This window comes from Coregonus lavaretus (assembly GCF_964263955.1).
Source record: "Coregonus lavaretus genome assembly, chromosome: 8".
Lineage (NCBI taxonomy): Eukaryota > Metazoa > Chordata > Actinopteri > Salmoniformes > Salmonidae > Coregonus > Coregonus lavaretus.
The window spans coordinates 63,079,975-63,107,401 of record NC_139995.1 but is presented as its reverse complement, the minus strand read 5'-3'; the positions used below and the strand labels follow the sequence as shown (position 1 = coordinate 63,107,401).

The 27,427-nt window shown below is 44.1% G+C and overlaps 1 protein-coding gene across 1 annotated transcript in view; it reads left to right on the top strand.

Annotated features, from left to right (window-relative positions):
• Window positions 1-27,427, top strand: part of pparg (peroxisome proliferator-activated receptor gamma) — a 227,358-nt gene that overhangs the window by 70,338 nt on the left and 129,593 nt on the right. Inside the window, exons 2-4 of the mRNA XM_084167902.1 lie at window positions 1,689-2,129; window positions 2,495-2,664; window positions 15,426-15,564. Coding sequence (XP_084024028.1) covers window positions 1,691-2,129; window positions 2,495-2,664; window positions 15,426-15,564 — 748 coding nt within the window. The 5' untranslated portion in view covers window positions 1,689-1,690. The remainder of the gene's footprint in view (window positions 1-1,688; window positions 2,130-2,494; window positions 2,665-15,425; window positions 15,565-27,427) is intronic.

Here is a 27,427-nt window from a genome sequence, read left to right as displayed (position 1 = left end):
TGAGGTGTTGCTTTATCTGTTTTTTTAAACCAGGTTTGCTGTTAATTTGAGCAATATGAGATGGAAGGGAGTTCCATGCAATAATGGCTCTATATAATACTGTATGCTTTCTTGAATTTGTTCTGGATTTGGGGTCTATGAAAAGACCCCTGATGGCATGTCTGGTGGGGTACGTGTGTGTGTCAGAGCTGTGTGTAAGTTGACTATGCAAACAATTGGAATTTTCAACACATTTATGTTTCTTATAAAAACAAGAAGTGACGCAGTCAGTCTCTCCTCAACTCTTAGCCAAGAGAGACTAGCATGCATAGTATTTATATCAGCCCTCTGATTAGCTTGGTACTGTTAGATTTAATCTCAACACTGTCCCATATTATACATGATCTCTCTTCTTAGACTAATACTAGGGCTTGGTACTGATGGATCCCATGTTATACATGATCTGTTTGTTATGAGGAGTAGTATTTGCCCTGGTGTCTGTTAATAATGAATGATAGCCTTGGTTATATAAAGTTGAGTCTAACGTCACATGGGTTCAGAGCAGTGGGTTTCATCAGTCACTGATTGGGGGATCAACCAAGTTAGAGTTCAGTTCACAATCTCACAGGATATCTTCAGTTCGGAGATTGAACACAGTTCTGTAGACTACACTCGGAGGTTCCCTACTATGAACACAGATCTGTAGACTACACTCAGAGGTTCCCTACTATGAACACAGATCTGTAGACTACACTCGGAGGTTCCCTGTTATGAACACAGATCTGTAGACTACACTCGGAGGTTCCCTGCTATGAACACAGATCTGTAGACTACACTCGGAGGTTCCCTGCTATGAACACAGATCTGTAGACTACACCCGGAGGTTCCCTGCTATGAACACAGTTCTGTAGACTACACTCAGAGGTTCCCTGCTATGAACACAGATCTGTAGACTACACCCGGAGGTTCCCTGCTATGAACACAGTTCTGTAGACTACACTCGGAGGTTCCCTGCTATGAACACAGTTCTGTAGACTACACTCGGAGGTTCCCTGTTATGAACACAGTTCTGTAGACTAAGAGGGTATGAAATGGTATTGATGGCCAGCATGCAGAAGGTTTATTACAGTACAACAAAGAGCTCACAAAGATGTTTTCAATCTGTCTGAAATGGTCTCACAGTGACAACAAGCCTGAGGGAAACAGAAGGGAGGACTTGTATCAGAGTTCTTCTTTTACCACAGAGTCACACTGTTTACTAGATAACACAGACATCTGGACCCCTGGGTTTACACACACACACACACACACACACACACACACACATACACACACACACACACACACACACACACACACACACACAGATCCTGACTCTCTCTCTCTCTCTCCCCCTCTCGTCCCCTCCCTCCCCCCCTCCCCCCTCCCCCCCTCCATCCCTCCCTCCCTCCCTCCCTCCCTCACCCCCTCTCCCCCCTCCCTCCCTCCCTCCCTCCCTCCCTCCCTCCCTCCCTCCCCCCTCTCTCTCTCTCTCCCCCTCCCTCCCCCCTCTCTTCTCCTCCCTCCCTCCCTCCCTCCCTCCCTCCCTCCCTTCCCCCTCTCTCTCTCTCTCCCCCTCTCGTCCCCCCCTCCCTCCCCCCTTTCTTCCTCTCTCACCCCCTCTCTCCCCCTCCCCCCTCTCTTCCTCTCTCTCTCTCTCTCTCTAACAGACATGGTGGATACCCAGCTCCTCGCATGGCCGATGGGCTTCAGTCTGACCCCTGTAAACCTGGAGGAGCTTGATGACAGTTCTCACTCTCTGGATATGAAACCATTCACCACCCTGGACTACACTAGCCTGGACTACGAACACGGACCCACCAGCTCCAGACCCAGACCCACCCAGGCCCACCACTACCAAGCCAGCCCCAGCCCCAGACCCAGACCCAGACCCACCCAGGCCCACCACTACCAAGCCAGCTACAGCCCCAGTCACCTCAGCCCTAGACCTGGCCAGGGTTACCAGCCCTGCCCCAGCCCTAGTCACCTCAGCCCTAGACCTGGCCAGGGTTACCAGCCCTGCCCCAGCCCTGGCTCCAGCCCTGACCTGGGCCACCACCTCACATACATGGACTACATGTACAACCACAGCCAGGTTCAAGAGGGACACGGTGAGACCTGTGTGTGGGTTAGGGTTAGCCTAACCCTAACCCTAACCCTAACCCTAAATATAACAAACACAACAACATCTATTCTATATGAATGTGCATGTTGTGTGACCCTGCTCTGTCTGTGTGTCAGTGTGTCTGTCTGTTCTGTCCCCCAGGTTGTATAAAGCTCTGTGTCTGTTCTGTCCCTCAGGCTGTATAAAGCTCTGTGTCTGTTCTGTCCCTCAGGCTGTATAAAGCTCTGTGTCTGTTCTGTCCCCCAGGCTGTATAAAGCTCTGTGTCTGTTCTGTCCCTCAGGCTGTATAAAGCTCTGTGTCTGTTCTGTCCCTCAGGCTGTATAAAGCTCTGTGTCTGTTCTGTCCCCCAGGTTGTATAAAGCTGGAGCCAGAGTCTCCTTCCCAGTACTCAGACAGCAGTCCTCTCTACTCCAAGCTACAGGACGACGCCACAGCTTCCCTACTCAACATAGAGTGTAGAGTCTGTGGAGATAAAGCTTCTGGCTTCCACTACGGAGTCCATGCCTGTGAAGGGTGTAAGGTACGACTACTGTGAGTGTGTGTGTGAGAGTGTGTGTGAGAGTGTGTGTGTGTGTGTGTGAGAGTGTGTGAGTGTGTGTGTCCCCTTATTCTCCTTTGTTAACCTGTGTGGTCTAACCCAACCTCACCTCACCTAACCTCACCTCACATAACCTCACCTAACCTAACCTCACCTAACCTAACCTCACCTCACCTCACCTAACCTCACCTAACGTCACCTAACCTCACCTAACCTCACCTAAATTCACCTAAGCTAACCTCACCTCACCTAACCTAACCTCACCTCACCTCACCTCACCTCACCTCACCTAACCTAAACTAACCTCACCTAACCTAACCTCACCGAACCACACCTCACACCCTAAAGTGGGTTAAATTCATGCAGACAGACAGACAGGGTCAAAGGTTGCCTGCTCTCAACCAAGTGAAACATTTCTTACACTTCATGTGTGTCTGTCTGTCACTTTAACCACAACTCATAGATGACTTCCTTCCCCCATTCTGCTCTGAGTAGCACAGCCTGCAATGGCAGAACATTCTAGACAGACTGACACAACGTCTCTGAATAAAAATAATCATACGAAGGGCGACCAGAGGTGTGAGGCATATTTCCACTGTTCATTCTCTGAAACAGATCTTATCTTCCGATAAATATTTGGTCGCTTTCAAGAAAACATAAATGTGTTTACAGTCATTCATGTATCAATACACTGTGCCAGTCAGTGTGGTTAGCAGTGTGTGTATCTACTGGAAGGCAGAATGTTAGCAGTGTGTGTAACTACTTCAAAGCAGAGTGTTAGCAGTGAGTCAGTAGTCATTGTTCTGTTGTCTTGTGATACGTTAGTACTAGGATCAGGATAGAAGCCAGGAGCTGCTGGGGTCAGCCAACCAGGGTCAGACGTTTAAAACATTATTTATTGAGGTGGAGCCTCAGTCTCTCCCCAGTTTCCTCTTTCTATGTTGGGTCCTTGAAAATCACTATATAAATACCAGGTATTATAATTATAATTATACTTTTATTATTGGTTAGGGAGTCAATATACAGGCTAGATACAGGGTTAGGGTTAGGGAGTCAATATACAGGCTAGATACAGGGTTAGGGTTAGGGAGTCAATATACAGGCTAGATTTAGGGTTAGGGAGTCAATATACAGGCTAGATACAGGGGGTACCGGTACAGAGTCAATATACAGGCTATATACAGGCTATATACAGGGGGTACCAGTACAGAGTCAATATACAGACTATATACAGGGGTACCGGTACAGAGTCAATATACAGGCTATATACAGGGGGTACCGGTACAGAGTCAATATACAGGCTATATACAGGCTATATACAGGGGGTACCAGTACAGAGTCAATATACAGGCTATATACAGGCTATATACAGGGGGTACCGGTACAGAGTCAATATACAGGCTATATACAGGGGGTACCAGTACAGAGTCAATATACAGGCTATATACAGCTATATACAGGGGTACCGGTACAGAGTCAATATACAGGCTATATACAGGCTATATACAGGGGGTACCAGTACAGAGTCAATATACAGGCTATATACAGGCTATATACAGGGGGTACCAGTACAGAGTCAATATACAGGCTATATACAGGCTATATACAGGGGGTACCGGTACAGAGTCAATATACAGGCTATATACAGGGGGTACCAGTACAGAGTCAATATACAGGCTATATACAGCTATATACAGGGGTACCGGTACAGAGTCAATATACAGGCTATATACAGGCTATATACAGGGGGTACCAGTACAGAGTCAATATACAGGCTATATACAGGCTATATACAGGGGGTACCAGTACAGAGTCAATATACAGACTATATACAGGGGTACCGGTACAGAGTCAATATACAGGCTATATACAGCTATATACAGGGGTACCCTGTATATGATTAGTAAAGGGAAGGTAGCGGCAGGTAGCTTAGTGGTTAAGAGCGTTGTGCCAGTAACCGAAAGGTCGCTGGTTCTAATCCCCGAGCCGACTAGGTGAAAAATCTGCCGATGTGCCCTTGAGCAAGGCACTTAACCCTAATTGCTCCTGTAAGTCGCTCTGGATAAGAGCGTCTGCTAAATGACTAAAATGTAAATGTAAATGTAAATGTACCGGTACAGAGTCAATATACAGGCTATATACAGGGGGTACCAGTACAGAGTCAATATACAGGCTATATACAGGGGGTACCGGTACAGAGTCAATATACAGGCTATATACAGGGGTACCGGTACAGAGTCAATATACAGGCTATATACAGCTATATACAGGGGGTACCGGTACAGAGTCAATATACAGGCTATATACAGGGGGTACCAGTACAGAGTCAATATACAGGCTATATACAGCTATATACAGGGGGTACCGGTACAGAGTCAATATACAGGCTATATACAGCTATATACAGGGGGTACCGGTACAGAGTCAATATACAGGCTATATACAGGCTATATACAGGGGGTACCAGTACAGAGTCAATATACAGGCTATATACAGCTATATACAGGGGGGTACCGGTACAGAGTCAATGTGCGGGGGCACCGGTTAGTCGAGGTAATTAAGGTAATATGTACATGTACTGTAGGTAAAGTTAAAGTGACTATGCATTGATAATAAACAGAGAGTAGCAGCAGTGTAAAAGATGGGGTGGGGGGACAATGCAAATAGTACAGGTAGCCCTTTGATTAGCTGTTCAGGAGGCTTATGGCTTCGGGGTAGAAGCTGTTAAGAAGCCTTTTGGACCTAGACTTGGTGCTCCGGTACCGCTTGCTGTGCGGTAGCAGAGAGAACAGTCTATGACTTGGGTGGCTGGATTCTTTGACAATTTTTAGGGCTTCCTCTGACACCGCCTGGTATAGAGGTCCTGGATGGCAGGAAGCTTGGCCCCAGTGATGTACTGGGCCATACGCCCTACCCTCTGTAGTGACTTGCGGTCGGAGGCCAAGCAGTTGCCATACCAGGCGGTGATGCAACCAGTCAGGATGCTCTCGATGGTGCAGCTGTATAACTTTTTGAGGATCTGAGGACCCATGCCAAATCTTTTCAGTCTCCTGAGGGGGAATAGGCATTTGTTGTGCCCTCTTCATGACTGTCTTGGTGTGTTTGGACCATGATAGTTTGTTGCTGATGTGGACACCAAGGAACTTGAAGCTCTCAACCTGCTCCACTACAGCCCCGTCGATGAGAATTGGGGCGTGCTCAGTCCTCTTTTTCCTGTATTCCACAATCAAGGAGCTGATCGTGGACTTCAGAGGGAGCATGCCCCTATCCACATCGACGGGACCGCAGTGGAGAAGGTGAAGTGCTTCAAGTTCCTTGGCGTACACATTACTGACAATCTGAAATGGTCCACCGACACAGACAGTGTGGTGAAGAAGGCTCAACAGCGCCTCTTCAACCTCAGGAGGCTGAATAAATTCAGTTTGGCCCCTAAGAACCTCACAAACCTTTACAGATGCACAATTCAGAGCATCCTGTCAGGCTGTATCACCGCCTGGTACAGCAACTGCACCGCCCGCAACCGCAGGGCTCTCCAGAGGGTGGTGCGGTCTGCCCAACACATCACCGGGGGCACACTGTCTGCCCTCCAGGACACCTCCAGCACCCGATGTCACAGGAAGGCCAAAAAGTTCATCAAGGACATCAACCACCCGAGCCACGGCCTGTTCACCCCGTTATCTTCCAGAAGGCGAGGTCAGTACAGGTGCATCAAAGCTGGGACCGAGAGACTGAAAAACAGCTTCTATCTCAAGGCCATCAGACTGTTAAATAGCCATCACTAGCTGGCGACCACACGGTTACTCAACCCTGCACCTTAGAGGCTGCTACCCTATGTACATAGACATGGAATCACTGGTTACTTTAATAATGGAACACTGGTACCTTTAATAATGTTTACATACTGCTTTACTCATTTCATATGTACAGTGAGGGAAAAAAGTATTTGATCCCCTGCTGATTTTGTACGTTTGCCCACTGACAAAGAAATGATCAGTCTATAATTTTAATGGTAGGTTTATTTGAACAGTGAGAGAGAGAATAACAACAACAAAATCCAGAAAAACGCATGTCAAAAATGTTATAAATTGATTTGCATTTTAATGAGGGAAATAAGTATTTGACCCCCTCTCAATCAGAAAGATTTCTGGCTCCCAGGTGTCTTTTATACAGGAACGAGCTGAGATTAGGAGCACACTCTTAAAGGGAGTGCTCCTAATCTCAGTTTTTTACCTGTATAAAAGACACCTGTCCACAGAAGCAATCAATCAATCAGATTCCAAACTCTCCACCATGGCCAAGACCAAAGAGCTCTCCAAGGATGTCAAGGACAAGATTGTAAACCTACACAAGGCTGGAATGGGCTACAAAACCATCGTCAAGCAGCTTGGTGAGAAGGTGACAACAGTTGGTGCGATTATTCCCAAATGGAAGAAACACAAAAGAACTGTCAATCTCCCTCGGCCTGGGGCTCCATGCAAGATCTCACCTCGTGGAGTTGCAATGATCTTGAGAACGGTGTGGAATCAGCCCAGAACTACACGGGAGGATCTTGTCAATGATCTCAAGGCAGCTGGGACCATAGTCACCAAGAAAACAATTGGTAACACACTACGCAGTGAAGGACTGAAATCCTGCAGCGCCCGCAAGGTCCCCCTGCTCAAGAAAGCACATATACAGGCCCGTCGGAAGTTTGCCAATGAACATCTGAATGATTCAGAGGAGAACTGGGTGAAAGTGTTGTGGTCAGATGAGACCAAAATGGAGCTCTTTGGCATCACCTCAACTCGCCGTGTTTGGAGGAGGAGGAATGCTGCCTATGACCCCGAGAACACCATCCCCACCGTCAAACATGAAGGTGGAACCATTATGCTTTGGGGGTGTTTTTCTGCTAAGGGGACAGGACAACTTCACCGCATCAAAGGGACGATGGACGGGGCCATGTACCGTCAAATCTTGGGTGAGAACCTCCTTCCCTCAGCCAGGGCATTGAAAATGGGTCGTGGATGGGTATTCCAGCATGACAATGACCCAAAACACACAGCCAAAGCAACAAAGGAGTGGCTCAAGAAGAAGCACATTAAGGTCATGGAGTGGCCTAGCCAGTCTTCAGACCTTAATCCCATAGAAAATCTGTGGAAGGAGCTGATGGTTTGAGTTGCCAAACGTCAGTCTCGAAACCTTAATGACTTGGAGAAGATCTGCAAAGAGGAGTGGGACAAAATTCCTCCTGAGATGTGTGCAAACCTTGTGGCCAACTACAAGAAACGTCTGACCTCTGTGATTGCCAACAAGGGTTTTGCCACCAAGTACTAAGTCATGTTTTGCAGAGGGGTCAAATACTTATTTCCCTCATTAAAATGCAAATCAATTTATAACATTTTTGACATGCGTTTTTCTGGATTTTTTTGTTGTTGTTATTCTGTCTCTCACTGTTCAAATAAACCTACCATTAAAATTATAGACTGATCATGTCTTTGTCAGTGGGCAAACGTGCAAAATCAGCAGAGGATCAAATACTTTTTTCCCTCACTGTATATAATGTTTCTATTCTACTGTATTTAGTCAATGGCACTCCAACATTGCTCATCCTAATATTTCTATATTTCTTAATTGCATTATTTTACTTTTATATTTGTGTGTATTTGTATTTATATTTGTATTTATTAAGGATCCCCATTCCCACTCTTCCTGGGGTCCTGCAACATTAAGGCAGTTATATACAATTTAAAACTATATTATATTTCATAACACTTTACCCAATCCATTTAGTGTGTTCCCTCAGGCCACTACTCCACTATCACATGTTTACAATACAACATCCATGTTTACGTGTGTGTAGAGTGAATGTCTATATGTATGTGTGTATGTACCTGTGTGTGTGTCTCTTCACAGTCCCCGCTGTTCCACAAGGTGTATTTTTACCTGTTTTTTAAATCTGATTTAACTGCTTGCATCAGTTACCTGATGTGGACCTGCCTTGTTAATAGTGTTGTTAAGAAGGCAGAGCAGCGCTTAATTATGGACATACTTCTCCCCATCTTAGCTACTGTTGTATCAATATGTTTTGACCATGACAGTCTACAATCCAGGGTTACTCCAAGCAGTTTAGTCACCTCAACTTGCTCAATTTCCACATTATTCATTACGAGATGTAGTTGAGGTTCATGGTTTATTGAATGATTTGACCCAAATACAATGCTTTTAGTTTTGGAAATATTCAGAACTAACTTATTCCTTGCCACCCATTCCGAAACTAACTGCAACTCTTTGTTAAGTGTTGCAGTTATTTCAGTTGCTGTATTAGCTGATGTGTATAGTGTTGAGTCATCTGCATACATAGAGACACTGGCTTTACTCAAAGCCAGTGGCATATTGTTAGTAAAGATGGAAAAAAGCAAGGGGCCTAGACAGCTGCCCTGGGGAATTCCTGATTCTACCTGGATTATGTTTGAGAGGCTTCCATTAAAGAACACCCTCTGTGTTCTGTTAGACAAGTAACTCTTTATCCACATTATAGCAGGGGGTGTAAAGCCATAACACATACGTTTTTCCAGCAACAGACTATGATCGATAATGTCAAAAGCCACACGGAAGTCTAACAAAACAGCCCCCACAATCTTTTTATCATCAATTTCTCTCAGCCAATCATCAGTCATTTGTGTAAGTGCTGTGCTTGTTGAATATCCTTTTCTATAAGCATGTTGTCAATTTGTTTACAGTAAAATAGCATTGTATCTGGTCAAACACATTTTTTTTCAATAGTTGACTAAGGGTTGGTAACAGGCTAATTGGTCAGCTGTTTGAGCCAGTAAAGGGGGCTTTACTATTCTTAGGTAGCGGAATTACTTTTGCTTCCCTCCAAGCCTGGGGGCACACACTTTCTAGTAGGCTTAAATTGAAAATATGGCAAATAGGAGTGGCAATATCGTCCGCTATTATCCTCAGCAATTTTCCATCCAAGTTGTCAGACAACAATAATTTGTTCACCTCTTCCACACTCACTTTACGGAATTCAAAATTACAACGCTTGTCTTTCATAATTTGGTCAGATATACTTGGATGTGTAGTGTCAGCAATTGTTGCTGGCATGTCACACCTAAATTTGCTAATGATTTCTCAATTTACAGTACGTTTGTCAATCGGTTGTGCAGTCAGACCTATTTGCCATTCCTTTTGCCTCATCCCTCTCAACCATACAATTTCTCACTTCCTCATCAATCCACGGGGATTTAACAGTTTTTACAGTCAATTTCTTAATTGGTGCATGCTTATTAGTAACTGGAATAAGCAATTTCATAAATGTGTCAAGTGCAGTGTATGTTTGTGTCAGAAGCGACGTGTATGTGGTGAGTGAAGTCAAGCGCAGGACACAGAGATACTAGCAGACGTACTTTACTAATAGAGATACTAGCAGACGTACTTTACTAATAGAGATACTAGCAGACGTACTTTACTAATAGAGATACTAGCAGACGTACTTTACTAATAGAGATACTAGCAGACGTACTTTACTAATAGAGATACTAGCAGACGTACTTTACTAATAGTAAAGAACAAAACAAAACCTCTGAACCGGGAGGAAAAACACAACACACGTAACGCGATGCCAATACCGCCTAGACACAAACAATAACACACAAATACCAAACGTGAGACATGGGTAAATATAGGATCTACAATCAAACATAATAGACAACAGGTGTAACCACTCAAGACAGAACAAGACAAACACCGATCGGCAGTAGCTAGTACTCCGGGGACGATGAACGCTGAAGCCTGCCCGAGCAAGGAGGAGGAGCAGCCTCGGCAGAATCCGTGACAGTTTGCTCCTCATTACACACCACGGACCAACAAATATTCAACAACATAGGAATCACTACAAAACTTATTGTATGACCTCTTATACACAATATTAGGCCCAGCCTTTGGAGCTTTGGTTTTCCTAGATATGTATTGAATTAATTGTTAGATATTACTGCATTGTTGGAGCTAGGAACACAAGCATTTCGCTACACCCACAATAACATTTGCTAAATATGTGTATGTGACCAATACAATTTGATTTGATTTGATTTTGTGGTCCTCTGTAGCTCAATTGGTAGATCATTGCACTTGTAACGCCAGATAGTGGGTTCAATTCCCGGGACCACCCATACGTAAAAATGTATGCACACATGACTGTAAGTCGCTTTGGATAAAATTGTCTGCTAAATGGCATATTATATTATATTATTATTATTTTGATTTGGTTTTACATGGTCAAAATACTGACAGCTCTTATGTAAAAAGATCAATCACTGAATAAGACACCCATATATATTTGCATTTGCTCGACATACTGAAATAAATAAATCTTAACATATTGCTCCACTTTTCCCAAGACAAAAATAACATTTGGTGTATCATTGTACTGCAAGAAATACTTAATTCTGCAGGAGTTAATTTCATATTCGGCTATATGTGAGATGTTATAGGCATGTCAGTGTCTGCATTTCAGGTAGTATTCCATTTAACCCATCTCAAAGGTATCATTTTAGCGCTCTCATTTGCTGGCAAAGTAAACATGTTATGTGATACTGTATATTAGTATCTCACAATATTACAATATTACACAATAAACAAGTCATTCACAATAATACTCAAAGTAGGCATAGTAATAGAGACAGTCTTTCAATGTCAAATATTTAAGTAGGCATAGTAATAAACTCAGTTTATTTGTTGTGAAGATACAGGATAGTTCACACTTAAATAGTAGCCATACAGACAGTAATGGCAGTGTAGTACAATACAAGGAATACTTGTACAGTTGGTGCAGTAGAGGCAACAGTGGTGTGGCTGTAGAGATGTGCAGAGTCATCTTCAGACAGGAACATGGAGAGAATAAATAATGGAAATGTTTAGTCTGCTTCTCCCAACACCCTGCAGCACCCCTGGCTGGAGAGCAATTGTGGGGGTTAAGTGCCTTGCTCAAGGGTACAATGGCACAGTGTCGTCCTGGGCTTGAATCATTGTAGTCATTCAGTGGTCCCGTAATAGCCTATCCCTAGAGCAGTGTTTCCTGATCCTGGTCCTAGGCACCCAAAGGGGTGCACATTTTCACCTTAGCACTACATTTACATTTACATTTACGTAATTTAGCAGACGCTCTTATCCAGAGCGACTTACAAATTGGTGCATTCACCTTATAGCCAGTGGGATAACCACTTTACAATATGTTTTTTTTTCTTTCTTTTTTTTCTTTGGGGTGGGGTAAGGGGGGGGGGGGGGGGGGGTAGAATGATTACTTTATCCTATCCCAAGTATTCCTTAAAGAGGTGGGGTTTCAAGTGTCTCCGGAAGGTGGTCAGTGACTCCGCTGTCCTGGCGTCGTGGGGGAGCTTGTTCCACCATTGGGGTGCCAGAGCAGCAAACAGTTTTGACTGGGCTGAGCGGGAACTGTGCTTCCGCAGAGGTAGGGGGGCCAGCAGGCCAGAGGTGGATGAACGTAGTGCCCTCGTTTGGGTGTAGGGACTGATCAGAGCCTGAAGGTACGGAGGTGCCGTTCCCCTCACAGCTCCGTAGGCAAGCACCATGGTCTTGTAGCAGATGCGAGCTTCAACTGGAAGCCAGTGGAGGGTGCGGAGGAGCGGGGTGACATGAGAGAACATGGGAAGGTTGAACACCAGACGGGCTGCGGCATTCTGGATGAGTTGTAGGGGTTTAATGGCACAGGCAGGGAGCCCAGCCAACAGCGAGTTGCAGTAATCCAGACGGGAGATGACAAGTGCCTGGATTAGGACCTGTGCCGCTTCCTGTGTAAGGCAGGGTCGTACTCTCCGAATGTTGTAGAGCATGAACCTACAGGATCGGGTCACCGCCTTGATGTTAGCGGAGAACGACAGGGTGTTGTCCAGGGTCACGCCAAGGCTCTTCGCTCTCTGGGAGGAGGACACAACAGAGTTGTCAACCGTGATGGCGAGATCATGGAACGGGCAGTCCTTCCCAGGGAGGAAGAGCAGCTCCGTCTTGCCGAGGTTCATCTTGAGGTGGTGATCCGTCATCCACACTGATATGTCTGCCAGACATGCAGAGATGCGATTCGCCACCTGGTTATCAGAAGGGGGAAAGGAGAAGATTAGTTGTGTGTCGTCTGCGTAGCAATGATAGGAGAGGCCACTACACATCTGATTACATTTTTTAAATGCTTGATACATTGATAATTTGATTCAACTGTATAGTGTTAGGAAACAAATAGAATATGCACCCCTTTGGGACCTGGATGGGGAAACAGAGGTTGGAGAGGCAGACCAGCAGTCCTGGGCTGGGCCGTCGGCCTATTTTTAGCGCAACTGCGGATGTCTAGTTAGGGGCCGTCCATTTGCCATATGACATTTCTCATCGATCATACGGCAAATGCCGTTGGTGTCCCTTATGTAGGGAATGGAACTGAACTGGCAGCTGGAAGGTTGATGGTTTAAGCCCAGGCCCGGGCAACACAAATGGGAATGGAACTGAACTGGCAGCTGGAAGACTGCTGGTCATTGATCCCATGTACTATCTGCTGCCATTGTGCCTTTGAGCAAGGCACCTAACCCCCCACAATTGCTGTCCATCCAGGGGCTCTGCCCTGCTGCTGACCCTGTCAACTTGTGTGTATTTGTTGTTGTTGAGAAAGGGAGAAGGCACATTTTTCATTCTAACCAAAGGATTATAAAGTTGTATTAAATTCCTCTTTAGAAAGAGTCATCCATGTCTTTATCCAGCATATTGTCCAACTAGAGAGGGATAGACAGCCATGACAACACTAGCTGGTTCCTCATGTAGTCCAGGAACAATATGTCTGCCATCGAGCATTATTGTCTGAAAAAAGGACAACACAGACTCTGCACAGGCATTTGTTTAAATATATCAGCACTATGTTGATGGAACACATTTCACTTTGATTATAACCCACAGACCCCAAGATGACTATGAATTGTTAGCCCAGGCAGGATATAGTGTATGAGCGCCATGCACTATCTGATGCCTAGGATAATGCCAAATCATCCTCTCAGTTACTCGTCCTCATCAATATCATTTCTTCAAAATAAGAATGTAGCCAAGTCCTCTACTTTCTGTAGTTAGTTAGCTAGCTAGGTCCATTACATGGTTAACTGGGAAAGCCTCCCCATCACCTTTCACAGGTCAGAGTGAGAATTACACAGACAAAGGGGGCAGGGATGGGGAGCTAGCTACAACTTGTTGACGGTGTGTTAGAGCCGATTTGGGCATATTTTGTATAAAAGACTGAACATACTGAGCTCCATGTACATTTGTGTAAATATATTAAATATTAATGTATATGATGAAATATTAGGTACGTACCTTTATGATTTATTTACCGGATTGAGATATATTCATTTGTTATTAGTGTAACTCAGTTTTTGCCCCCCCCTCTTGCCCATTCATTGTACTGTGTTAATTGTGTTAGTATAAAGGCAGGAAGTTGGGCCTTCGGGGGGAGGAGTCCTTGCTAGATGCGGGAGCGGTATAGTTTTTTGACCATATAGACATACAGAAATACAGACAGACAGGTCATATTATATTATGTATTTGCATTTCAAGTAATCTCTGCTTTAAGTTGATTGGAGAATACCTTTTTGTTAGATAAGAAGAATAAACATTTTTTGTTGCACTATATCCCTGGATCTCATTGAATGTTTGGCCGTTTGGAAACGTTGAGTGTGGACTGTATGCGTCCGAAACAACCCCGCTTCAGGCAAGGGCAGTGGCTATGGTAAAGAGGAAAGGAAGCCACTACACGGTGCTCACTACAATCAAAACAACACAACTCGCTCCATACCACAAGAAGTGGCCAAGATTCAACAATCAATAGTTCTAGATTTTTTTTCAAAAAAGGTATATTTATAGGAAAGAGCTGATATGAGAAGGTTGGACAGATATTTCTTTACTAATGCCATTACTGGTCTTACCGTCATTACTGGTCTTGAGAAGGGGTTTTAAAGAAAGCATTCTGGCCCAAGTCAATCCCTTTGAATCTTTCTTTTAGAAATTTGCCCTGTAAATACAACATAAATATACACATTGTACCCAAACATATACACATTAAAATACAAAAATACAATAATGGGAAGCACAAATGAAACATCACAAATCCCCCAGAAAAACAGTTACATTCCTCCACAAATACTTCCCCAATCAATACATCAAGATGAAATGTATTTTGAATTTTGTTCAGCAACAATATGGTGCATTAAAACTAAAAGCAGATTTACCTAGCTCGGTGGAGTCCCTAGGAACCTCAGGAGTTAACCAATCCTGTGAACGGGTTAGACAACTCAGGTGTTTATACTTCAACAGCAAAGTTAGATAAGACAGATGTTTATGAAGTAGGGCCTTGTAAACAAAAAGGGAGTAATGTAGAGATCTACGGGTCTTTAGTGAAGTCCAACCAACCTTTTGGTACAGGATGCAGTGATGAGTATCAAACTGTCCCCTGTAACAAAACGAAAGGCACTATGGTAGATGGCATCCAAAGGGTTATGAGTAGTAGCAGCTGCACTTTGATAAATAATAATCCATAATCAGGAACAGATCAAAAGGTTGACTGAATATTCTGCTTCCTACTGCTTAGAGCAAGGCATAGAACAACCAAGAGAAAAAAACACCAGAAGAATTGTTAAGTTGTGCCCATTTACAATTAATATTTTATCTCATGTTTCTCCCTTTCTTCTCTAATAAACCCTGTGTGTCTCTATGTCCAGGGGTTCTTCCGCCGGACCATCCGGTTGAAGCTGGTTTATGACCACTGTGACCTGCACTGTCGCATCCACAAGAAGAGCCGCAACAAGTGTCAGTACTGTCGCTTTCAGAAGTGCCTGGTGGTGGGCATGTCTCACAATGGTAAGAACCAACATTACAATCAATCAGTCAAATGTACTTATAAAGGGGCCTCCCGAGTGGCGCAGCGGTCTAAGGCACTGCATTGCAGTTCTTGAGGCGTCCCTACAGCCCCGGGTTCGATCCCAGGCTGTGTTACAGCCGGCCGTGACTGGGAGACCCATGAGGCGACGCACAATTGGCCCAGCGTCGTCCATTTTAGGGGAGGGATTGGCCGGCCGGGATTTCCTTGTCCCATCGCGCTCTAGCGACTCCTTGTGGCGGGCTGGGCGCCTGCAAGCTGACTTCAGTTGCCAGTTGTACGGTGTTTCCTCCGACACATTGGTGCGGCTGGCTTTAGGGTTAAGCGTGCAGTGTGTCAAGAAGCAGTGCGGTTTGGCAGGGTCGTGTTGCGGAGGACGCATGGCTCTCGACATTCGCCTCTCCCGAGTCCGTAGGGGAGTTGCAGTGATGGGACAAGACTGTATTTGTATTTATTAAGGATCCCCATTCCCACTCTTCCTGGGGTCCTGCAACATTAAGGCAGTTATATACAATTTAAAATATTACATGACATTATACACTGCTCAAAATAATGAAGGGAACACTAAAATAACACATCCTAGATCTGAATGAATGAAATAATCTTATTAAATACTTTTTTCTTTACATAGTTGAATGTGCTGACAACAAAATCACACAAAAATTATCAATGGAAATCAAATTTATCAACCCATGGAGGTCTGGATTTGGAGTCACCCTCAAAATTAAAGTGGAAAACCACACTACAGGCTGATCCAACTTTGATGTAATGTCCTTAAAACAAGTCAAAATGAGGCTCAGTAGTGTGTGTGGCCTCCACATGCCTGTATGACCTCCCTACAATGCCTGGGCATGCTCCTGATGAGGTGGCGGATGGTCTCCTGAGGGATCTCCTCCCAGACCTGGACTAAAGCATCCGCCAACTCCTGGACAGTCTGTGGTGCAACGTGGCGTTGGTGGATGGAGCGAGACATGATGTCCCGAATGTGCTCAATTGGATTCAGGTCTGGGGAACGGGCGGGCCAGTCCATAGCATCAATGCCTTCCTCTTGCAGGAACTACTGACACACTCCAGCCACATGAGGTCTAGCATTGTCTTGCATTAGGAGGAACCCAGGGCCAACCGCACCAGCATATGGTCTCACAAGGGGTCTGAGGATCTCATCTCGGTACCTAATGGCAGTCAGGCTACCTCTGGCGAGCACATGGAGGGCTGTGCGGCCCCCCAAAGAAATGCCACCCCACACCATGACTGACCCACCGCCAAACCGGTCATGCTGGAGGATGTTGCAGGCAGCAGAACGTTCTCCACGGCGTCTCCAGACTCTGTCACGTCTGTCACATGTGCTCAGTGTGAACCTGCTTTCATCTGTGAAGAGCAAAGGGCGCCAGTGGCGAATTTGCCAATCTTGGTGTTCTCTGGCAAATGCCAAACGTCCTGCACGATGTTGGGCTGTAAGCACAACCACCACCTGTGGACGTCGGGCCCTCATACCACCCTCATGGAGTCTGTTTCCGACCGTTAGCAGACACATGCACATTTGTGGCCTGCTGGAGGTCATTTTGCAGGGCTCTGGCAGTGCTCCTCCTGCTCCTCCTTGCACAAAGACGGAGGTAGCAGTCCTGCTGCTGGGTTGTTGCCCTCCTATGGCCTCCTCCACATCTCCTGATGTACTGGCCTGTCTCCTGGTAGCACCTCCATGCTCTGGACACTACGCTGACAGACACAGCAAACCTTCTTGCCACAGCTCGCATTGATGTGCCATCCTGGATGAGCTGCACTACCTGAGCCACTTGTGTGGGTTCTAGACTCCGTCTCATGCTACTACTAGAGTGAAAGCACCGCCAGCATTCAAAAGTGACCAAAACATCAGCCAGGAAGCATAGGAACTGAGAAGTGGTCTGTGGTCACCACCTGCAAAACCAGTCCTTTATTGGGGGTGTCTTGCTAATTGCCTATAATTTCCACTTGTTGTCTATTCCATTTGCACAACAGCATGTGACATTTATTGTCAATCAGTGTTGCTTCCTAAGTGGACAGTTTGATTTCACAGAAGTGTGATTGACTTGGAGTTACATTGTGTTGTAACTCTTTACCCAATACATTTAGTGTGTTCCTTCAGGCCACTACTCCACTATCACATATTTACAATACAACATCCATGTGTACATGTGTGTAGAGTGAGTGTCTATATGTATGTGTGTATGTACCTGTGTGTATGTCTCTTCACAGTCCCCGCTGATCCACAAGGTGTATTTTACCTGTTTTTTAAATCTGATTCTACTGCTTGCATCAGTTACCTGATGTGGAATAGAGTTGTAGTCTATGTAGTACTGTGCGCCTCCCATAGTCCATTCTGGACTTGGGGACTGTGAAGAGACCTCTGGTGGCATGTCTTGTGGGGTATGCATGGGTGTCTGAGCTGTGTGCCAGTATTCCAAACAGACAGCTCGATACATTCAGCTCGTCGACACCTCTCACAAAAACAAGCAGTTATGAAGTTAATCTCTCTTCCACTCTGAGCCAGGAGAGACTGACATGCATGTCATCAATGTTAGCTCTCCGTGTACTTTTAAGGGCCAGCCGTGCTGCCCTGTTCTGAGCCAACTGCAATTTTCCCAAGTCCCTCTTTGTGGCACCTGACCACACAACTGAACAGTAGTCTAGGTGCGACAAAACTAGGGCCTGTAGGAACTGCCTTGTTGATAGTGTTGTTAAGAAGGTAGAGCAGTGCTTTATTATGGACAGACTTCTCCCCATCTTAGCTACTGTTGTATCAATATGTTTTGACCATGACAGTTTACAATCCAGGGTTACTCCAAGCAGTTTAGTCACCTCAACTTGCTCAATTTCCACATGATTCATTACGAGATGTAGTTGAGGTTCAGGGTTTAGTGAATGATTTGACCCAAATACAATGCTTTTAGTTTTGGAAATATTCAGGACTAACTTATACCTTGCCACCCATTACGAAACTAACTGCAACTCTTTGTTAAGTGTTGCAGTTATTTCAGTTGCTGTAGTAGCTGACGTGTATAGTGTTGAGTTTTTTTCAATAGTTTACTAAGGGTTGGTAACAGGCTAATTGGTCGGCTGTTTGAGCCTGTAAAAGGGGCTTTACTATTCTTAGGTAGCGGAATGACTTTTGCTTCCCTCCAGGCCTGAGGGCACACACTTTCTAGTAGGCTTAAATTGAAAATATGGCAAATAGGAGTGGCAATATCGTCCACTATTATCCTGAGTAATTTTCCATCCAAGTTGTCAGACCCCGGTGGCTTGTCATTGTTAATAGACAACAATAATTTTTTCACCTCTTCCACACTCACTTTACAGAATTCAAAATTACAATTCTCGTCTTTCATAATTTGGTCAGATATACTTGGATGTGTAGTGTCAGCGTTTGTTGCTTGCATGTCATGCCTAAGTTTGCTAATCTTGCCAATGAAAAAATTATTTAAGTAGTTGGCAATATCAGTGGGTTTTGTGATGAATGAGCCATCTGATTCAATGAATGATTTCAAAATTTCGTTTAAGGTTCTCCAAAGCTTTTTACTATCAATCCACTGGGATTTAACAGTTTTTACAGTCATTTTCTTAATGGGTGCATGCTTATTAGTAACTGGAATAAGCAATTTCAATTTCATAAATGTGTCAAGTGCAGTGTCTGTTTGCTCCTCAATACACACCTCGTAGCCGGCCGCGACCGGGAGACCCATGGGGCGGCGCACAATTGGCACAGTGTCGTCCAGGGTAGTGGAAGGAATGGCCGGCAGGGATGTAGCTCAGTTGGTAGAGCATGGCGTTTGCAACGCCAGGGTTGTGGGTTCAATTCCCACAGGGGGCCAGTATGAAAAAAAAATGTAGGCACTCAATAACTGTAAGTCGCTCTGGATAAGAGCGTCTGCTAAATGACAAAAAAAATAAAAAAATGTAAATGTAATATTATTTACATCAACAACATAGGAATCACTACAAAACTTATTGTAGGACTTCTTATATACAATATTAGGCCCAGCCTTTGGAACTTTGGTTTTCCTAGATATGGCTAGTATATTTGTCACGGATTCAGCCGAGGCTGCTCCTCCTCCCTGCTAGGGCAGGCTTCGGCGTTCGTCGTCCACGGAGTACCAGCTGCCACCGATCAATGTTTCGGTGTTTGACTTGTTGTGTCTGATTGTGTACACCTGTTCCCCATTATGTTGTATTGTATTCCCTATTTAACCCTCTGTCGTGCATTGTATGTTGTGTGTTATTGTTTTGTGTCATCCACAGTGTACCGGTTGTTAGTTTTCTCCGTTGTTTGGAGACTGTTCACTGGCGACTTTTATTAAAGTACGATTTCCAGTAGCTCTGTGTCCTGCGTGTGACTTCGCCTACCGCATTTCACTGTCGCCGTTTCTGACAATATTGTGATCTCTACATCCAATGGAATTGTGATACTGCTTTCAAACAAATCTCTGCAACATTAGTAAAGATATGATCAATACATGTTGATGATTTAATTCCTGTACTGTTTGTAACCACCCTGGTAGGTTGACTGATAACCTGAACCAGGTTGCAGGCACTGGTTACAGTATGAAGCTCTCACTTGAGTGGGTAGCTTGATGACAGCCAGTCAATATTTAAATCACCCAGAAAGTATACCTCTCTATTGATATCACATACATTATCAAGCATTTCACACATGTTATCCAGATACTGACTGTTAGCACTTGGTGGTCTATAGCAGCTTCCCACCAGAATGGGCTTTAGGTGAGGCAGATGAACCTGTAGCCATATTACTTTAACAGTATTTAACATGAGATCCTCTCTAATCTTCACAGGAATGTGTTTCTGAATATAAACAGCAACACCTCCACCATTGGCATTTCTATATTTTCTGTAGATGTTATAACCTTGTATTGCTACCACTGTATCATCAAAGATATTATCTAAGTGAGTTTCAGAGATAGTCAGAATATGAATGTCATCTGTTACTAGCAAATTATTGATTTCATGAACCTTGTTTCTTAAGCTACATATGTTAACGTGGGCTATTTCGAGCACTTTTCTTCTGGGATTCTTACTTGTTTTTATTGCTTTACTGGGAAGCTTAGCAGCAGTAGATGTGCTCATGTTCTTTATGTTAGTGCAGGGTGAGCTGCACACAGTGGACTGCCTCCTCAGGCACACCGCCTCAGTGCTAACAGTATAAATCAAGTTCATAGGCACATGATTACTGCATCCAATAGCTGTAGGATCAGCAGAGGCATTCAGGGCAGTTAGAGGGACATCAATTAGGTTACTTATATTGTGACTACCGATGCCCCTGATGTAATGTACATTTGCTGAAGCATTTTGACAACTCTGCGTCACAATGGTAGGGATTAGCTGAGCTGGGCTTGGGTCATTGCTAAGTCATTGTCTCAACGCAGCCTTATAATGGGTTAGGGTTAGCCCTAACCCTGTGAAAGGATCCAGGAACCCAAATTATTTGGGTGGATCCCATCCTCTTTATAAAAGGTGGCTTGTTTCCAAAAGGTATCAAAAGGTTTTGTTTCCATTAAGGCTAGATCATTCTTCAAGATGTCCAAACGTTCATAGATGACCAGCAGGGTGAAATAATACATTGATTACAGACTGGGTACTTAACATGGGTCGTCTGCACTGTCCCTCTGAGCTAAAGTCATGTCTCTTCATGTTCTGACACTGTGTTGTGGTGTATCTGCAGCTACCAGCTTTCAACCCAGGCAGGTGGCTTTCTGTTTCTGAACCGCTGGCTCTCTCGGAGGTCTGACTAGCTCTCTAGCTGAAAGGCCATCTTACAGTATATTAGACAGTAAAGAGACATTTTGTCAAGTCAGTTTAACATGTGAATAGTTGGCCATGCTGAGGACAGGTTAAGAGCTAGAGGTCCATTGTTTTTAAACAGGGTTAGGGTTAGTCACATTGAGATTAAAAATCTATTTTACAAGAGAGCCCTGTATACATTACAGTAAAAACAGAATAATAAAACAACATACACATTTACATTGACATTTTAGTCATTTAGCAGACGCTCTTATCCAGAGCGACTTACAGGAGCAATTAGGGTTAAGTGCCTTGCTCAAGGGCACATCGACAGATTTTTCACCTAGTTGGCTCGGGGATTAGAACCAGCAACCTTTCGGGTACTGGCACAACGCTCTTAACCACTAAGCACATGTGTATAAAACAATATCATTCAGCACACAATAACAAAATAAACATATTTGATAACATCACATTCAACTACATAGAGGTCCTCAATCAATCATTTAAACTGCCTGACAGGCACCAGCACGTCTAACTGCAGTGAACTCTGCAGATTGTTCCACAAATTAGGGGCAAAAAAACAATAAACGCAGATTTTCCCAAATCTGTGGAGACTGAAGGGATCTCTAGTGTTATCCATTCCTGAGAACGGGTTTGGTAACTTATGATTCTTAACTTTATTAATGAAGTTACATATAGAGGGAGTTTCTGTCAGATTGATTTATAAATAAATAAAAGAGAATGCAGCTCTCTTCTTACAGACAGAGAGGTCCATCCCACATTTTTATACAGACTACAATGATGAGTCCTGAAATTGTCCCCTGTGATAAAACGTATTACGGAATGGTAGACTGGTCCAACGGGTTGCCGCGTTGTCCCCTGTGATAAAACGTATTGCGGAATGGTAGACTGGTCCAACGGGTTGCCGCGTTGTCCCCTGTGATAAAACGTATTATGGGATGGTAGACTGGTCCAAGGGGTTGCCGCGTTGTCCCCTGTGATAAAACGTATTATGGGATGGTAGACTGGTCCAACGGGTTGCCGCGTTGTCCCCTGTGATAAAACGTATTATGGGATGGTAGACTGGTCCAAGGGGTTGCCGCGTTGTCCCCTGTGATAAAACGTATTATGGGATGGTAGACTGGTCCAACAGGTTGCCGCGTTGTCCCCTGTGATAAAACGTATTATGGGATGGTAGACTGCGTCCAACGGTTTCAAAACAGAGGTTGCCGCTTGCATGTAAATAATATCACCAAATTCCAACACAGGGAGAAGTGTTGTTTGGACCAATCCAACACAGGGAGAAGCGTTGTTTGGACCAATCCAATACAGGGAGAAGTGTTGTTTGAACCAATCCAACACAGGGAGAAGCGTTGTTTGGACCAATCCAATACAGGGAGAAGCGTTGTTTGGACCAATCCAATACAGGGAGAAGTGTTGTTTGAACCAATCCAACACAGGGAGAAGCGTTGTTTGGACCAATCCAATACAGGGAGAAGCGTTGTTTGGACCAATCCAATACAGGGAGAAGCGTTGTTTGGACCAATCCAATACAGGGAGAAGCGTTGTTTGGACCAATCCAACACAGGGAGAAGCGTTGTTTGGACCAATCCAATACAGGGAGAAGCGTTGTTTGGACCAATCCAATACAGGGAGAAGCGTTGTTTGGACCAATCCAATACAGGGAGAAGCGTTGTTTGGACCAATCCAATACAGGGAGAAGTGTTGTTTGGACCAATCCAACACAGGGAGAAGCATTGTTTGGACCAATCCAATACAGGGAGAAGCGTTGTTTGGACCAATCCAATACAGGGAGAAGCGTTGTTTGGACCAATCCAATACAGGGAGAAGCGTTGTTTGGACCAATCCAATACAGGGAGAAGCGTTGTTTGGACCAATCCAATACAGGGAGAAGCGTTGTTTGGACCAATCCAATACAGGGAGAAGCGTTGTTTGGACCAATCCAATACAGGGAGAAGCGTTGTTTGGACCAATCCAATACAGGGAGAAGCGTTGTTTGGACCAATCCAATACAGGGAGAAGCGTTGTTTGGACCAATCCAATACAGGGAGAAGCGTTGTTTGGACCAATCCAATACAGGGAGAAGCGTTGTTTGAACCAATCCAATACAGGGAGAAGCGTTGTTTGAACCAATCCAACACAGGGAGAAGCGTTGTTTGGACCAATCCAATACAGGGAGAAGCGTTGTTTGGACCAATCCAATACAGGGAGAAGCGTTGTTTGGACCAATCCAATACAGGGAGAAGCGTTGTTTGGACCAATCCAATACAGGGAGAAGTGTTGTTTGGACCAATCCAATACAGGGAGAAGCGTTGTTTGGACCAATCCAATACAGGGAGAAGCGTTGTTTGAACCAATCCAATACAGGGAGAAGCGTTGTTTGAACCAATCCAATACAGGGAGAAGCGTTGTTTGGACCAATCCAATACAGGGAGAAGCGTTGTTTGAACCAATCCAATACAGGGAGAAGCGTTGTTTGAACCAATCCAATACAGGGAGAAGCGTTGTTTGGACCAATCCAATACAGGGAGAAGCGTTGTTTGAACCAATCCAATACAGGGAGAAGTGTTGTTTGAACAATCTTTCTCCTATTTTCAATACTGAGGCATGATTTATTTCGATATTAAAAAACAATCTTAGCTTCAGCTTCTTAGTCATATTTTCTATATGTGTTACGAATGACAACTTGTAATCAATCCAGACACCCAGGTACTTATATTGAGAAACAAGCTCAATTTGGGCTCCATTTATAGCGCAAATATGCAGGTCCTCAGGGTCAACATTTCGTGCCCTAGAGAACAGCATGAGCTTGGTTTTACTTGTATTTAACACTAATGTAAGATCTGTAAGTGATTTCTGAAATGAATCAAAGTCATGCTGAAGTTCACGAATGGCCTGCTGCACTGAGGTGGCACAGGAATACAAAACTGTCATCTGCATAGAGATGAATGTTACAAGTATTAACAGTGTTTCCTCTGTCATTATTATACAAGGTGAACGATAACAGACCCAAAATAGAACCCTGAGGAACACCTTTTAGAATCTCAAGAAATTCAGGACTAACCCCTTCTGTCAAGATGGCCTGAGTACTGTCGCTAAGATAATTCTGAAACCATAAACAGGCTGTATATCCCAGGACTATTTATGATAACTTCTTCAGCAAAACAGAATGATCAACAGTGTCGAATGCCTTTGACAGGTCAATAAACAAGGCAGCACAGCTCTTTTTAGCTTCAAAGGCATCGACAAGATCATTAATCAATGCCTCAGGTCAACTCTGGATCTGGAGTCTTGATCCGAGGTTAGGTTTAAAGTTGTCTGCTAACACAAACATTCCAGCAGCCAAATGGAATACAATGGAATATAATAGATCAATGTAGAATATGTTGCTAGTATTATGTGCATCTCCCAGCAGCCTGGTCTCAGATAAATAAAAAACATTATATTTAACTAAAATCCATGCCACTCCATTTAGTATGATATGTTACTTTACGTTAGGTTACATTACGTTACATTGACTAAACGTAAAATAGTAAACGTAAATCTGGAATAACGTTTGGACAATAGGTTACGTAGACCCCTTTGCTGAAGTCGAATGACCAAATCGCCCTCTAGTGGCCTCATGGGTGGAATGTTATTAATATTTTTCATAATTAATCAACATTATTTAAAAAAACTGCAGAAAATCCGGTGTTTCTTTGTCAAACGGTTTTGTTATTTTTCTGTGATGTATATAAAGTGTAATATTGGGACGCAAACTCAAAATGGAATACATTTCAACTCTATATCTGACATGGTACAGGTGTTTTTTTGTTTTTTTATCCGATAACCATGTGTGTGAGGTGTATACTTTTGTTTAAAAGTAGATTTGTTTAAGACTACCAAGAAACACTCTGTGTAATTTAGCCCAATGCAGTAAAAAGTTAAGGCAAAAACTAAAGTAGGGTGGTTGGTCGGGGTGGATGTTGTGTGTTCAAATCTCATCACGGACAACTTTAGCATTTTGGCTAACTAGGAACTTTGCAACTACTTGCAAATTTTTTGCTACTTTGCAACTACTTAGCATGTTAGCTAACCCTGCCCCTAACCCTAACCTTAACCATTTAAACTAACTCCTAACCCTAACTCCTAAGCCTAACCTTAAAGGATAATGGCGCCGGAGGGGATGGCTGCCGTTTTACGGGCTCCTAACCAACTGTGCTATTTTGTTAGTTTTTTCGCAATTGTTTGTAACTTATCTTTTACATAATGTTGCTGCTACCGTCTCTTATGACCGAAAAGAGCTTCTCTATATCAGAACAGTGATTACTCACCTCGAACTGGACAAAGGTGTTTTCTTTAATGAGTCCAACGCGAAGGATATACTGCTTCCCCGAGACCAGGCCCAAATCCCTGTCATTCGCGTTAAGAGGGCGGAGATCAGGGTGTGAGAATTCGTCGTCGTGTGGGTAACCCGCCTCTACCATCCGTTCTGTTGACCAACGTGCAATCACTGGAAAATAAACTGGATGATCTCCGTTCGAGATTGGATGATCTCCTGAGGTAGAGTACCTTATGATAAGCTGTAGACCCACTATCTACCAAGAGAGTTCTCATCTATATTATTCGTAGCTGTCTATTTACCACCATAAACCGATGCTGGCACTAAGACTGCACTCAACGAGCTGCATAAGGCCATAAGCAAACAAGAAAATGCTCATCCAGAAGAGGCGCTCCTAATGGCTGGGGACTTTTATGCAGGCAAACTTAAATCCATTTTACCTCATTTCTACCAGCATGTCACATGTGCAACCAGAGAAAAAAACTACTCTAGACTACCCTTTACTCCACACACAGAGACGCGTACAAAGCTCTCCCTCACCTCCATTTGGCAAATCTGACGATAATTCTATCCTCCTGATTCCTGCTTACAAGCAAAATATGAATATGATCCGGGATTCATCCAATGACATTGAGGAGTATACCACCTCAGTCACCGGCTTCATCAATAAGTGCATCGACGATGTCGTCCCCATAGTGACCGTGCGTACATACAGTGGGGGAAAAAAGTATTTAGTCAGCCACCAATTGTGCAAGTTCTCCCACTTAAAAAGATGAGAGTGGCCTGTAATTTTCATCATAGGTACACGTCAACTATGACAGACAAAATGAGATTTTTTTCTCTCCAGAAAATCACATTGTAGGATTTTTTATGAATTTATTTGCAAATTATGGTGGAAAATAAGTATTTGGTCAATAACAAAAGTTTCTCAATACTTTGTTATATACCCTTTGTTGGCAATGACACAGGTCAAACGTTTTCTGTAAGTCTTCACAAGGTTTTCACACACTGTTGCTGGTATTTTGGCCCATTCCTCCATGCAGATCTCCTCTAGAGCAGTGATGTTTGTTGTAAAGTGGTTATCCCACTGGCTATAAGGTGAATGCACCTATTTGTAAGTCGCTTGGATAAGACGAGTTGAGTCTTTTACCAAAAAGTTATATTTTGGTTTCATCTGACCATATGACATTCTCCCAATCCTCTTCTGGATCATCCAGAATGCCCTTGCTGATGGAAGGAGGTTTTCACTCAAAATCTCACGATACATGGCCCCATTCATTCTTTCCTTTACACAGATCAGTCGTCCTGGTCCCTTTGCAGAAAAACAGCCCCAAAGCATGATGTTTCCACCCCCATGCTTCACAGTAGGTATGGTGTTCTTTGGATGCAACTCAGCATTCTTTGTCCTCCAAACACGACGAGTTGAGTTTTTACCAAAAAGTTCTATTTTGGTTTCATCTGACCACATGACATTCTCCCAATCCTCTTCTGGATCATCCAAATGCACTCTAGCAAACTTCAGACGGGCCTGGACATGTACTGGCTTAAGCAGGGGGACACGTCTGGCACTGCAGGATTTGAGTCCCTGGTGGCGTAGTGTGTTACTGATGGTAGGCTTTGTTACTTTGTTCCCAGCTCTCTGCAGGTCATTCACTAGGTCCACCCGTGTGGTTCTGGGATTTTTGCTCACCGTTCTTGTGATCATTTTGACCCCACGGGGTGAGATCTTG